The sequence below is a fragment of the Pleurodeles waltl genome, chromosome 6 (assembly GCF_031143425.1).
Source record: "Pleurodeles waltl isolate 20211129_DDA chromosome 6, aPleWal1.hap1.20221129, whole genome shotgun sequence".
Classification (NCBI taxonomy): Eukaryota; Metazoa; Chordata; class Amphibia; order Caudata; family Salamandridae; genus Pleurodeles; species Pleurodeles waltl.
Window position 1 is genome coordinate 1,574,372,378 of NC_090445.1, and position 16,354 is coordinate 1,574,388,731.

Genomic DNA, 16,354 nt, shown 5'->3' on the forward strand with positions numbered 1-16,354 from the left:
TACCATTATGCAGGCCTGCCGCACTCATCTCGTCCTGTGGTCTGTTATTGCAGTCAGGCATCTGCCGCAGCTCCGCATCCCTGAGGCCACTGTGATAGAAACAGATATGCAAGCATGCCGAACAACGCCATCGGAGTCTCAGCTCCCACCAAGCAGGTAAAGTGGGGCTTAACTGTGAACAGACTGAATATTTTTTACCTGCGTGAGCTCTTTAAGGCAGAAGCCATTTAACTGATCCATGCATTGGCCAGTGGGGTAATCCAGAGTGAACTGCACCTGTGCCTAATTAATGCCTATGTCAGTACGACATACTGGAACCATAGACATTAGAGCTTCTAGAGAAGGGGCGAGAGCACTGCAGTGGGTGTACCATCTTACTGGTGATCGTGTGTGAGATTACAGCCTGTAGCTGTACCTCTATTGAACTCGGTGGCATCTCATTTCGCTATGAGATTATAGTGCTTATTTTTAACTAAAGGTAATCACCGCACTGGACCTTCTGTTTTTGTGTATTTTGACTGACTGCTGAGTTGCGAGCTCTTCCTCCACATTACCTCTCTAAGAAGCCTTTGACTTCTCATCCCTTGTACCCTTCCGGCAAATGTTCTAAGGATGTACGTAGCCCAGTTTGCAGAGCATAAAACGATGGAGCATAGTGCCCAAGAGCCACAGTTGTGGTCCAGTAGCCCATATATGCCCATGCGTGCTGTTCAGTGCTTAGTTGCTCTCGAGCTAGATTTGTGCTCAGTTGCTCTCGAGCTAGATTTGTGCTCAACGAATACCAACACATTTATACATATCTGAGTCGTAGACCACTGGCATATTGATAAGAATGAGCAGAGCCTTGGAATTTTGCTAGGATGTCACGTGCATCTGTGACTTCTATGCTTAATCACAAAGGCCTAATTTCCTGTGCCGTCCACATACTGGCATAATGCGTACACATAAATACAGTTGGCGGTATAGACATTCACACAAGGTGACAAAAATAATCTCTCTTTGATTTTTATTTGTTTTTTTTCCCTAGGTCCTTCTCGATTTCCCTCACACCACTTGCTGCATTCCTACAGATTACTTATTGGACCTGATTCCACGGATCCGGCCACGCTCATTTTCTATTGCTTCCTCTTTACTGGTAAGAGTTCTGGAAGGTACATTACTGCTGGTGAATCAATGTGCTTACATCAGTCTGACATTTAAGTCAGAGGTAGGCCTTTTTAATTGAGTGTGCCTTTTCAAGCAGAAATGGAAAGTCCTGTATAATTATTTGCCTTCTTAATGAAATAATGAGAGGGCTCTGGTACACCGTTCCTGTACAGAGTCAAATTGTGTTAGATTATTCATCTACTGATCTTCATCCATGGTGTATTTTGTTATTTGCTTCAGAGGGTTATTCTGCAGTCAAAGATCAGTGATCAGAATAATTAATTTGAAATTGCCAAGTTTATTAATCCTCTACCCCTAATCACAAGTGGATATTGTAATTTTTTATCTATCATCTTTAGACACTACCGTGTTTCTGAGGCCCACAGATTTTCTTTAGGAATAACTTTTTCCAAACTCATGTGAAACTTTGATGTATCGTATTCATTTTCCTTGATGGTCCAGTATTTGCACTTTAAACATTTTTCACTTGTTTGCAACGTTTTTTGTGTGCTATCCCCCATTTGGTACTAGGCATTAGTATTTTATTTGATTTGTGTATGTTTTTGCATGTTTATTCAGTGGATTACACTTTACCTACACTGAAAACGGTACATCTGTAAAAGCGTTTACAAAATGCGAAGTTCTGTACATCAACTGCCTTAAAAAAAAAAATCAGTCTTTGCTCTGATTTAGAATTTGGTGGTAGGTTTACTCTGCACATACGTGATTGATAACCCGTCTGCATTATTACAAGTGCATTATATATAATGGCACTCATAATAAAGTGGGCGTTTGTGATGGAGTACCAGGCTGCCATACTCAATCAGTTTCTTAATGTCATAGGAAACTAATTTGAATATCTTTGATATGTCTTGATGCCAAAGCCTTTAGTAACACCATTGGTGCAGAGAAGTCGTGTGTGAAATCCTTGACATAGATATCAAGGGCATCGGTGTTTGTTCTCCCACATGTCATTAGCACTGACATCCCCCCAATTTCCTTCAATTCCAAGAAAACTCCTGCCACTAACACAGTGTCTTCAGCGTTGTTACAAAGAATGCCAACTAATCACATTAGCCTCAACTGATCATATTGGAGATGCAATCTGTAGAAATCCCAGAGGTCTTTCATTTTCTTGGAGAAATAACAAATGCAGACCTTACTTTATTTTCTTTATGTATTTTATTTAGTACATTTGACTGGCACGTGCTACACATTCAGTTGTCCCAGGTGCTTCACTGAATAAAAAATAGGCTAGGACTAAAAAGGCTGCCTACTGATTTTGTAGTTTGGAGAAGATTTACGTTTTAAGCACAACCCCATAGTTCATAAGGCTTTTTTTTAAAACTTTGGATGACAAGACATTCCATAACTGTAAAACATCAATCACCTCTCAACTTGAGTGAATATTTGCGGCCAATAAGATCTGCGAGTTAGATAATCTCAGGACAGTGTGTCTTGGGGTAGGAAGAGGCTGGTTACATCATATATTTTCAAGTTAAAAGCAGCTGGTGTTTAATAGGATCCATTTACGGACTGACAACCAATGTCACAAACTTAATCCTCTTGAAATGCTCTTGAAATTCTTGGGACCCCAGATCTGGCCAGGCAGGGATATTCTACACACCACACAGTGTTATATTGGGATATGCCTTCTAAAAGAGTATTGGATTATCAGGCTTAGAATTTTTAAGTTGTGCAACAATCATCCTGTGTTGAATGCTGTCATTGGAAGTGTAGCTTCATCCCCAGCCTGAGTACACGCCAAAGGATATGCCACACACAGAGCTATGTATTACACATCTTTATTCGTCTGCATGTAATCTCAGACTCAACATTCTAAATCTGCATTCACCTCACCACATTCTAACACTTACGTCGCAGCTCTACAGAGTCTTTCAGGAGCCAAAAGGATTATGTAATTCATACTCGCACAACACTACAGAGGCAATTGATAACTTAAGCTGTTTCAGACAGAAAAAGTATTTTGTAATCACAGAATCAAAGTGGGCACTTACTAATCCAAGCAACCAGTGTAACCACCAGGGTTTCCTGCTGGGAGGTCAAACAAGTCAAGAGATGCAGGAGAGTCTCAATCTTCCTTCTGTAGTTGTTATTTCTAACAAGAACACTTCAGTCTTGGCTCAGGTCTAGCTTCTTACTACCATTGCTCATCTAAGTGGACACGTTTCCTTGTCCAAACTTTGGCAGTTCAAAATAATCATGATGTGCACTGACCTGGACATAAATACATTTATCTTTCATTTGCATCCAAGTGATATAGTAAGATCTTCATGTTAAGGATTTTGAAGACAGGATTCATGAATGAAGAATTTCTGGCATTGCATTGGCTCAATAATGCAATTTTCCTCAAGGTTCCTTTCGCCTGCTTGCTCAATTTCATTTACAAGCTTTTTAAATTCTCAGAGTCTAGTGACACCATTTTTTATTAGTGGCATGATGACAGATTGTTTCCATGTCAACAGGTACTGTCCTGTGGCTCAGTGCTTGATTAGCAAACCCAATAACACCAATAAAAGAGGCCAGCTGTTTTGCCACAAAATCTTGCAAGGGATCATTTTTTAGGAAAATCGACTTACGTTTTTCCAATAGGGTGTTGATTTCGTTCATTGTCATTTTTTCACAAGGAACCCACGTTCTGAGACTAAGGACAGAGCTATGTGGTGTTCTTAAAACATGTTTTGTCTGTCTGCACTACACCATTGTTCTACCGTAATCATTTTCATATGGGATTTCTTTATGTGTTTGCTTGGATAGCCATGCTCTGTATGGATTACTGTTGATATTAGCAAACTCACTGGGATTTATTCATAATCACTCTTGGTTGTTTGGTTCCAAACGAATATCTAAATTATATAGGGCTTGATGGACTAAAGGATTTTTGCCTTTGTAAAGGCTGCAAATCACAAAACGGCAAGCTTGAGGCCTCAAAGTCACAAAGTTATAATAGTGCATTTAGGATTGCAAGTGTCTTACAACTCACAATATTTCCCTCGCAGTCCATTTCTGTTGGTTAGGAAAAGAAGATGTAAAATGGGTTGTCAAAGTGAGTTGCTATAGGATGTATCAGTGGGCTGTGTGTGCTTTTGCTGTTACAAAACATTGGTTGGATACAGATTCCTACTAGAGAGTGATATATGTTTTCAGATGGGAAGTCCTTGAAGGACAGTTGTACTCTGTGAATGTGGGTTGTAGACTTGAGGAGCACATAGTGGACCAAGAACCCGCTGTCTGTGGCTTCCAATGCGCTTCGCATCATGTCAGTTTTAGAGTTGGTTGCAACCTCTTTCTCTGTAAGGGGCAGGGGCTGCACCACCTATGAAAATGGCAGCTTCTTGAACCCAGAAGTGATGACTCTCACTGGAAATACCCTCACATTCAGTGCTTTAATTGAAAAAGAATGAGTGTTGTTGTCCAAAGCTCGGCTCAGAAGCCTACTGCCAGCGCTATTAAATGTCAGTGTATTGAATACCAAATCTCTTCATAGTCTTGAAACCATCCCCGGCCCCTTTAATCCACTGCAGACACTCCGTGGGCCTTATCTCGGTCTTGTGGGTTCCTACTTTCTCCCTTTGTTATGAGTTTTCCACCTTTCTCTTCCTCCTTCTTTCCTCTTTGTTTGTTGTTCCCTCTCTTGCTCTCAGGAAATGTCTGAAGAGGAAAAATAAGTGCCAGTGGGCCCCAGCGGCAACCACTGGCTCAAATTAAGCACTGCTCACCTCCCTACTCAACCCAGATTAGTGCTTACTCACACAAAGTATCTTCCTTGGGACATTCACAACTGGACAGATCCTCTCATCACTAGAGAAGCACAAATCTTGACACAAATGACTTAAAAATAGCACATCATAGAACACCTTCCTTTCCATTGGAAGATAGCAGTACCGGCATCATTTTTTACTTTTGTTTTGGAGCATGAACCCAATAGAGAGGTCTTCATTCTCAAAATTGGGAAGGAGGGAGGTTCATTTCTGGATGTACTCTACCTCTCTCTGGAGAGAACTACTGTTAGGGATTCGTAACGTTTCATCTCAATCCTGGTAGTCCACGCAGAGTTACATGCTTAACATACAGTTTGAAAATAAATATCTTTAAGATCTCTAGACTTTACCTACTATACCACTGGCTATATTGTTAATGCGGAGACTAAAAAGGTCTGTCTGTAAGGTACAGATGCATGTAGGGTCACGTTGTTTCAGTGAAAACCGTTGACCCGCATATCTGTTTTAAATCATTTGTTGAGGCACCCAGGAGCCCCAATCTTTCACATTTAAGAATAGATTGGCAGTTCTTTATGCGATCAGTTTATTCATACAGCTTGACAATAGCCAGTTTCAGTTCAAATGGCATATACATTAAAGTATTGTGCTACATCAGTGTTGCATCCAACAGTTATAGTCGGACAGATATGTTTTTTATGAATACTGTTATTGCTAAGGAGTAGTAATAATGCAACACATGCATAGCTCGTCTATCTTTTGTCTCTTTTACTCGGTTTTACAACCTTTGTTGATTTACAAAACAGCCTTCTGGTTATTACCATCTGACAGAACTTGTAAACTCTTTTCTGTAAAACAAAATCACATTGAGGAATGTGACTGCAAAGAGATTATTTTATGTGTTTTATTGATGTATTTTAATAATTATTATTATTTTTCCCTTTGTCACCATTTTCCAGGCGCCTTGAAAAAGCTACAGAGAGTCCTGATACACCTTTTGACTGTAATGCCTATGTAGCACAATGTATCACAGTACTTACAATCTTTTATATTTATACAAATTGATACATTTTCTAAGTATAATTAACTGAACCAGGGAAATGTCGCAATGCATTAATAAATTTGGATCTCAAAAAGAACTGGTCTTAAATTTGAAAGATGGAGTTCTTGGGTGACTCCACAAATTATTTGTGCTTTCAAATTATTTAGGTGCCAGAGAGGTACCCTGTATCAATAAATAGCTATCTGTGCTACCCACATAAAGCTCTAATGTTTCCTCAAACATTTGAAACATTGCCTTATAAAATGTAATGACCTTCTGAAAATCAATGAGAATAGATTGGTTGGACTACATCAGCAACATTGATGAAAGTCATGACTTTACTCAGAATATTAAATAACGGGACCAGTTTGTGCTCTTTGAAAAAGACAGGGAGAGTCAGTTGGTGACTCAGAGGCATTCTGAGTTTGGCAGGCGGCAGAGGCTGCCCGCCAAACTCAACCCACCACCTAACCACTGGTGCTGTGAGGTCACCGCTGGCCCTATTACGACTTCACCGCAGGGCCGGCAGGCGGAAACAGTGAATCGAACCGGCGGCAATGTGGCAGTGCAGCAGTAACCGTCTTGCATTTCACTGCCCATAATTCGGGCAGTGAAATGCGCGATGGGGCTGTGCACGGGGACCCCTGCACTGCCCATGCCAAGTTCATGGGCACAGCAGGGGCCCCCAGGTGGCCCCAGGCACCCCCATTCCTCCAGCTTTTCCACAGCGGTGTAAACTGCCACGGAAAGGCTGGCTGAATGGGACTTGTAATCCGGAGAGCATCGCTGCTTGCAGCGCTGCCGTGGCGGATTACAACTGCCGGGACCGCCAGGCTGGAGTCTGACTGCAGCCTGACGGTGTTGGCGATTTGACCAAGGCGTTTCAGCCGCAGTCAGAATGTGGCAGATCAGACCGCCACTACCGTGGTGGTCCGATGGCCACCCAGAGTCTGGCGGTCTCAAGACTGCCAGACTCGGAATTAAACCCTCAGTATCTGGAGCATAAGCTGTCAAATGTTAGAGAGCCTTACCTTCTCAAAGTGTATCCTCTGCACTCGGAGGTGCTTTGTTCCAAATCTTGGATGGGAGTAATCCAGCTCTCTACAAAATGGACACTCTGAAATGGAGAAGTTTTAGTTGTCTCCTCTGTGGCTGTGACATTAAGGCATCTGAAATACAAACACACTATGGCCCTGATTACGAGTTTAGGTGATTTTTAATGTACCTGATAAATAACAATACCACAAAGTATGGTTCGATGGCATCTGTCGCTGTAGATACACATGGTATGCATGAGCTCGCCATCTGGTGTTGGGTCGGAGTGTTACAAGTTGTTTTTCTTCGAAGAAGTGTTTTCGAGTCACGGGACCGAGTGACTCCTCCTTCTGTGCTCATTGCGCATGGGCGTCGACTCCATCTTCGATTGTTTTCTTTCCGCCATCGGGTTCGGACGTGTTCCTGTCGCTCCGAGTTTCGGAACGGAAAGATAGCTGAAAACGGAAGATTTTCGACGGTATCGTTGCGATCCGGTTAGGGATAGACACATACGACGACGCGTTGAACATCGAAGCGCTTCGGTGCCCTTCGGGGTAGATTTCGGCACCCCGTCGGGGCCTAGTCGGCCCGACCGCGTGGAGGACAACGCCGATGGAACGGACCCCGTTTCGATTCTGCCCCGAATGCCACAACAAATATCCTTATACGGACCTACACTCGGTCTGTAATCTGTGCCTGTCACCCGAGCACAGCGAAGAATCCTGTGAGGCCTGTCGGGCGTTCCGGTCCCGAAAAACTCTGCGCGACCGTCGAGCGAGAAGACTGCAGATGGCGTCCACGCCAAAAGAGCGTCGACAGTTCGAGACAGAAGAGGAACAGGAGGAATCCTTTTCCATCCAGGATTCAGACTCCGACGAGCTACACTCTACAAGAACTGTGAGTAAGACGTCGAGATCAAACCTTAAAAAAGGAAAGAAGGCCCAGGGGACGCCACTGCCAACCGGCCATGGCTCCACCCAAATTCTCGGTGACCAACAATCGGCACCGAAAAAGGCCCATTCAGTGTCGAGATCGTCCGACTCCGGTCGAGACACCGGCACGCAGCCTCCTCGGGACCGAGAGAGTGCTAAACAGAAGCATCGACACCGAGAGTTCGGTGTCGACACGGATCGACGCCGAGACAGTGGCGCCGAAGACCATAGAGGCCAAGAATTTTCGGCACAGAAAAAGAGGAAGGTTACCTCGGAGCCGAAAAAACAATCGACAGGGTTTTCGGAGCCGAAAAAAGCGACATCAGACCCTGTTTCTGGCTCCTACACTGAAGAGCATTCTATGTCTTCTCAAATGAAGAAACATAGATTTGAACAAGAACTGCAATCCACTGACGTGGATCACACGCAAAAGCGTATCTTTATTCAGCAGGGGACTGGGAAGATCAGTACCCTTCCACCTGTCAAACGAAAGAGAACGCTTCAGTTTACTCCTCAGCAACAAACAGCACAAAAGGTAACACCTCCTCCCTCGCCTCCACCTGTAACTCCGGCTTCGCCAACTTACACCCCGTCACATTCGCCAGCTCACACCGCCATGAGCCACGATGAACAAGATCAGGATGCGTGGGACTTGTACGACGCACCAGTGTCTGATAACAGCCCAGACACATACCCAACTAGGCCATCACCACCGGAAGACAGCACAGCCTACTCACAAGTGGTGGCTAGAGCAGCACTATTCCATAATGTGGAACTACACTCGGAACAAGTAGAGGATGATTTTTTATTTAACACCCTCTCTTCAACCCACAGCTCCTACCAAAGCCTGCCGATGCTCCCAGGCATGCTACGCCATGCAAAGGACATTTTCAAGGAGCCAGTTAAAAGTAGGGCAGTGACGCCTAGGGTGGACAAAAAGTATAAGGCGCCTCCTACGGACCCTGTATTCATCACCTCTCAGCTGCCACCAGACTCTGTGGTGGTAGGGGCTGCCAGAAAACGGGCAAACTCACACACTTCTGGGGATGCACCTCCCCCAGATAAAGAAAGTAGGAAGTTCGATGCAGCCGGGAAGAGGGTTGCTGTCCAAGCAGCAAACCAGTGGCGCATCGCAAATTCACAAGCGCTGCTAGCGCGATACGACAGAGCCCACTGGGATGAGATGCAGCATCTCATTGAACATCTCCCAAAAGATCTGCAAAAAAGAGCAAAACAGGTTGTTGAGGAGGGTCAAAACATTTCCAACAATCAAATACGCTCCTCCATGGATGCAGCAGACACGGCCGCAAGAACCATTAATACGTCGGTTACCATCCGTAGGCACGCATGGCTCAGGACGTCTGGATTCAAGCCAGAAATTCAGCAGGCAGTGCTTAACATGCCAGTAAACGAAAAACTTCTGTTCGGTCCGGAGGTCGACACAGCCATAGAAAAGCTCAAGAAAGACACTGACACTGCCAAGGCCATGGGCGCACTCTATTCCCCGCAGAGCAGAGGATCTTACAACACCTTCCGCAAAACACCTTTTAGAGGAGGGTTTCGGGGTCAGGCCACACAAGCTAGCACCTCACAGTCCGCACCGCCCACCTACCAGGGACAGTACAGGGGAGGTTTTCGGGGCCAGTATAGAGGGGGGCAATTCCCTAGGAATAGGGGAAGATTTCAAAGCCCCAAAACCACTACCAACAAGCAGTGACTCACATGTCACACACCCCTCCCACACAACACCAGTGGGGGGGAGGATACGTCAATATTACGAAGCATGGGACAAAATAACTACAGACACATGGGTCCTAGCAATTATCCAGCATGGTTATTGCATAGAATTCCTGCAATTCCCTCCAGACATACCACCAAAATCACAAAATTTAACAAAATACCATTCACAGCTTCTAGAGATAGAAGTTCAAGCACTACTGCAAAAAAATGCAATAGAATTAGTACCAAGCACACAAATAAACACAGGAGTTTATTCACTGTACTTCTTGATACCAAAAAAGGACGAAACACTGAGACCAATTCTAGACCTCAGAGTAGTAAACACATTCATCAAATCAGACCACTTCCACATGGTCACACTACAAGAAGTGTTACCATTGCTCAAAAAACACAACTACATGACAACCCTAGACCTCAAGGACGCATATTTCCATATACCAATACATCAATCACACAGGAAATATCTAAGGTTTGTATTCAAAGGAATACATTACCAATTCAAAGTACTGCCTTTTGGTTTAACAACCGCTCCAAGAGTATTCACAAAATGCCTAGCAGTAGTCGCTGCACACATCAGAAGGCAGCAAATACATGTGTTCCCGTATCTAGACGACTGGCTAATCAAAACCAGTTCGCTCACACAATGCTCAAACCACACAAATCAAGTCGTACAAACCCTCTACAAACTAGGGTTCACCGTCAACTTTGCAAAATCAAACATTCTGCCAAGCAAAGTACAGCAATATCTAGGAGCCATAATAGACACGACAAAAGGAGTAGCAACGCCAACTCCACAAAGGATCCACAATTTCAACAGGGTCATTCAACACATGTCTCCAAACCAAACAATACAAGCAAGAACAATACTACAGCTCCTAGGCATGATGTCCTCATGCATAGCCATTGTCCCAAACGCAAGACTGCACATGAGGCCCTTACAACAGTGCCTAGCCTCACAGTGGTCTCAAGCACAGGGTCACCTTCTAGATCTGGTGTTGCTAGACCGCCAAACTTACCTCTCGCTTCTATGGTGGAACAGTATAAATTTAAACATAGGGCGGCCTTTCCAAGACCCAGTGCCAGAGTACGTAATAACAACAGATGCTTCCATGACAGGGTGGGGAGCACATCTCAATCAACACAACATAAGAGGACAATGGAACATACATCAAACAAAACTGCATATAAATCATCTAGAATTATTAGCAGTTTTTCAAGCACTAAAAGCTTTCCAACCAATCATAACCCACAAATACATCCTTGTCAAAACAGACAACATGACAACGATGTATTATCTAAACAAACAAGGAGGAACACATTCAACGCAGTTAAGCTTGTTAGCTCAAAAAATATGGAAGTGGGCAATCCACCATCAGATTGGTCTAATAGCACAGTTTATTCCGGGGATCCAGAATCAGCTGGCAGACAATCTCTCTCGAGATCACCAGCAAGTCCACGAATGGGAAATCCACCCACAGATTCTGTACACCTACTTCACACTCTGGGGAACACCACAAATAGACTTATTTGCAACAAAAGAGAACGCAAAATGCCAAAACTTCGCGTCCAGATACCCACACAAGCAATCCCAAGGCAATGCCCTATGGATGAACTGGTCAGGAATATTTGCTTACGCTTTTCCTCCTCTCCCTCTCCTTCCTTACCTAGTAAACAAATTGAGTCAAAACAAACTCAAACTCATTTTAATAGCACCAACTTGGGCAAGACAACCCTGGTACACAACACTGCTAGATCTGTCTGTAGTACCACACATCAAACTGCCCAACAAACCAGATCTGTTAACGCAACACAACCAACAGATCAGACACCCGGACCCAGCATCGCTGAATCTAGCAATCTGGCTCCTGAAATCCTAGAATTCGGACACTTACAACTTAGCCAAGAGTGTATGGAAGTCATAAAGCAGGCCAGAAGGCCATCCACTAGACACTGCTACGCAAGTAAGTGGAAAAGATTTGTTTGGTACTGCCATCATAATCAGATACAACCGCTAGATGCAACTCCAAAACATATAGTAAATTACTTGCTCCATTTACAAAAAGCAAAGCTAGCCTTCTCTTCTATTAAAATACACCTTGCAGCAATATCTGCATACCTGCAAACTACCTATTCAACTTCCTTGTATAGGATACCAGTTATCAAAGCATTTATAGAAGGGCTTAAAAGAATTATACCACCAAGAACACCACCTGTTCCTTCATGGAACCTAAACGTGGTTCTAACAAGACTCATGGGCCCACCTTTCGAACCCATGCACTCTTGCGGAATACAATTCCTAACCTGGAAAGTTGCCTTTCTCATCGCCATTACATCTCTAAGAAGAGTAAGTGAAATTCAAGCGTTCACAACACAAGAGCCTTTTATACAAATACATAAAAATAAGGTCGTCCTACGACCTAATCCAAAATTTTTACCAAAAGTTATTTCACCATTCCATCTAAATCAAACGGTAGAACTACCAGTATTTTTCCCACAGCCAGATTCTGTGGCTGAAAGAGCACTACATACATTAGATGTCAAAAGAGCATTAATGTACTACATTGACAGAACAAAGAACATCAGAAAAACTAAACAGCTATTTATTGCATTCCAAAAACCTCATGCAGGGAACCCAATATCAAAACAAGGTATAGCCAGATGGATAGTTAAATGCATCCAAATCTGCTACCTTAAAGCAAAAAGACAACTGCCCATTACTCCCAGGGCACATTCAACAAGGAAAAAAGGTGCTTCAATGGCCTTTTTAGGAAACATCCCAATGCAGGAAATATGTAAGGCAGCCACTTGGTCTACGCCTCACACATTCACCAAACACTACTGTATAGATGTGCTATCCGCACAACAAGCTACAGTAGGTCAAGCTGTATTAAGAACTCTATTTCAGACAACTTCTACTCCTACAGGCTAAACCACCGCTTATGGGGAACTAACTGCTTACTAGTCTATGCATACCATGTGTATCTACAGCGACAGATGCCATCGAACTGAAAATGTCACTTACCCAGTGTACATCTGTTCGTGGCATCAGTCGCTGAGATTCACATGGACCCACCCACCTCCCCGGAAGCCTGTAGCAGTTCAGAAGTTACCTTCAATTTTGTACATTTGTATATATATTACTTAATCCTTTAATAGGTACATACTTACATTTTTCATTGCGCGGGCACTATTACTATAGTACAACTCCTACCTCACCCTCTGCGGGGAAAACAATCGAAGATGGAGTCGACGCCCATGCGCAATGAGCACAGAAGGAGGAGTCACTCGGTCCCGTGACTCGAAAACACTTCTTCGAAGAAAAACAACTTGTAACACTCCGACCCAACACCAGATGGCGAGCTCATGCATACCATGTGAATCTCAGCGACTGATGCCACGAACAGATGTACACTGGGTAAGTGACATTTTCATTATTGATCGGGTGCGATGAATAACACCTATTACAAGGTATTGGGAATAACATATGGATGCATGGTACGGTAAATACTGTCTACATTTCTCCTGTTAAATCTGGGCAGGTTTGACCTGCCGAAATTTAATGAAGCTTGAGGTTTTTAACGCATGCGATAATTATGGGATGTGTGAAATACATTTTATCTCATAATTCCGACGTGTGTGTAAACAGGGGTTTATGTACGAATCGAAATGTAACAAGCCACTCATAATTAGGCCCCTTGTCCTGATATGCCTCTCAAGTCGGGGACAGGTTTTCGAGGATTGATGATGAGAGACGCCAGATCAGCTTCATATCCTTTAAGATAACTCATGGGTCTAGCAAGTTCTGGCTACTTCTGTGCAATTTGTTTGGCAGAGCACAACTAAATTGTAGCACTGAAGCTGGTGAAAATTAGATTTACCTAAATCTGATATGGTTTGATTCTTTGTTTGGTACAGACTGAATACGCAAATACATTTTAGCTCGTTTATTACTCGGCAAATCTCCGTCTGTTTTTGTGACGATATAAAAATTAAAGATGCCTGTTGCCTCCAGTTTTAACAAGAACAAATTAATTGACAAACAATATAATATACTGATTTAATTGAAGAAGCAGGATCTCATTCTGTCTGTATTTTTTTTTTTTTTGTGTTTGAATCATAATGTGGATTTTTATATTTCAGGCTCATCCAGACAGAATCCAGATCCTCCTGGCAGTTGTCAAGTACAAGACACGCATGAGTAAGCCACGTCTTGGCCTCTGCTCCACTTGGCTGTCATCACTTTGTCCACAAAATGGTAATGTGCCACATTGTTTTTCTTCTTTATAACATAGAATCCTAAAATTTTATTTTATTTTATTTCATCATTATTTCTAATTTTGTGTTGATTGACATGGCAGATGAAAGAACCAGGTGTGTATTTTCATAACTCATAACATAAGTTGTTTAATTAACAACTTTGATTTATTTGCATCATAATGGTGAAAGGCTGGGTCTACCCCCTGAGTTTCCAGCCTGTGACCTGTAAATTGTGCAGAGATTGGGTGAACCTTCAGCGCTACTTTATAATTTGCCTCAACTTGCGGCTCAATTAGAGTCATCACATGTTCTCAGAAAGTTTTAAGACTTGGCTCTTGGTGTCGTTTTTGTAAGTCTGTTAGGGTTCGTTGTTATTTTAGTCTTATTTCTTAGCAGTTGCAATGGCATTAGAGTGTTTTTGAACTATCAAGTATACATGCTGTTGCTGCACACATTCTACATAGTTAGGGAAGATGGGACCACCTTGCATGCAAAGATGAATTTATATACATAGGTTTATGCACTAATGTTCCTACTTGCTTTGGGCCAACAGCCACACCAATTACCACATTTCTTCCTCTACCATCTGGTAAATAAATGGAGTTGATACTTTCTGCCCTAAATTCTATCTACAAACACATGTCAGGGAGCAGCACTGGTGGGGATAACATGAATTTGAATGGGAGCGACTGTTCATTGTGGCGGAAAATCCCAGTCTGACACAAATACAACGACCATATACACTTGAGAACTTTTATTATACTGAGTAATATTTTATTATTTGTGATTTAGATTGAAGGCTAGTCGTGTTACCCTGTAGAGCAAACGTTCTTGGTTCAACACCTGTTTGGCACGCATGATGTTCAACAGTGGTGAAGAAGTGTGTTTTTTCCACTGGATGGTTCGAAGTTTTCTTGCCCCTCTTGCTTTTTCACTCATTTGTAAAATGTATAACATATGCATATATTTACAAGTGCTGTTTCCTGCACAGGTGAAGTCAGAGTGCCCCTCTGGGTTAAAAAAGGAGGAATGAAGTTTCCCGAAGATCCCAATACCCCTGTGATAATGGTGGGGCCCGGAACAGGTGTGGCTCCGTTCAGAGCAGCAATACAGGAAAGGACAGCACAGCACAAGAAAGGTAAGACTTAACTAATTTATCATAATGTACTTGTTAGTGTCAGTTTGTATGTATATATAGCAGTAATCCTAAAGTGAACGCTCAAAACATTGTAAGACTGTTGCGTAATTCCAAGGATAGGTAACTGCATATGTAAGTCCTCATAGTTTAAATGATGTCACTTTGGTACGTAATTGGAGAATCTGACAAACGTTTCTGGTGAACAGTAGTTTACTGTGCTGATGCAGGAGTTTATTTGTTTCTGAGAACCGTAAATCCATTGGCTTTATTATTTACGTCCAATCCATTTGACCTGAGATGTGTATCAGTGGGACAGTGTTAAGGTCTTGATAAGCTGTAAAAGCAGTGAATTTCTCCTGCACGACATTGTGCAGAAAGCCCCATGATTGATTCAGCCACGCTCGATTTAGAGTGGCTGCACTAATTACATCTGCCACCCATGATCCTGAGTAATCTTGATGACCTAGGAGATTTGTGGTATCCATGAGCTGAACGCTGCCGCGCAACAAAGAGAAATGAATACTTGTCACACTGGGACTGCACACAGCCTCCAGCAGGCAGTGCATTAACCAAGGAAGGGTAAGCCCATTTGCATTTCTCTCATTAACAACAGTGCCCCACATGATCTGGGTACCAGCCTAATCATGTGAATAAATACACGCACCAACAGTGCAGTAACAACTCCAAACTAGCAAGGCTTTTTTCCTTGACAACATACAAGTGTCATGCTCTGTTCTCTAAATCATTTGTATACATATTTCAACTTGTCCTTTTCTTACTTTATTTTTTACTCATAGAAATTCTCTTCAGTGCCACCACTCAACCCAGGTATGCATTTGTATGCATTTGAGTGTCCAATAACCAAATTCAGTCCCCATCAATTTGTGCTTGTTGTTCTGCCAAGTACTCCTACAACTTATGCACGGACCCTGTACTGAAGAATACCCTCACTCCCAATCCATACGGTTAAAATGCATTGATTATATATAGGATCAGAAAATTTGTCTCAAATACGCTGTTATCAGTATTTAACCTTTTAAAACTTTTCTTGAACTAAAGACATTACAGGCTATGGATGCTCCATGGACCCTCCCAAAGACGCTTCAACCGTTAAGGTTATTAATATAGTACAGTTACTCCCAACATGACTTTGCCTTTATTTGTATACCAATGGATCCTGATATAATGTATATACAAGATTGGTGCCCTAATTTTGATTCTCAATCTTCCTTTTGCACATTTGCATACACTGTTAATTATGATTTGTTGAAGGCATGTGGCTTCAGTATCGTGTGTTTTCATTTCTACAACATTGAAAAAATAT

The 16,354-nt window shown here is 42.7% G+C and overlaps 1 protein-coding gene across 2 annotated transcripts in view; it reads left to right on the plus strand.

Annotated features, from left to right (window-relative positions):
• Positions 1–16,354, plus strand: part of NDOR1 (NADPH dependent diflavin oxidoreductase 1) — a 201,756-nt gene that overhangs the window by 151,251 nt on the left and 34,151 nt on the right. For both annotated transcript variants that reach the window (XM_069241328.1, XM_069241329.1), the window contains 3 exons: positions 1,028–1,135; positions 13,776–13,890; positions 14,884–15,030. In XM_069241328.1, coding sequence (XP_069097429.1) covers positions 1,028–1,135; positions 13,776–13,890; positions 14,884–15,030 — 370 coding nt within the window. The remainder of the gene's footprint in view (positions 1–1,027; positions 1,136–13,775; positions 13,891–14,883; positions 15,031–16,354) is intronic.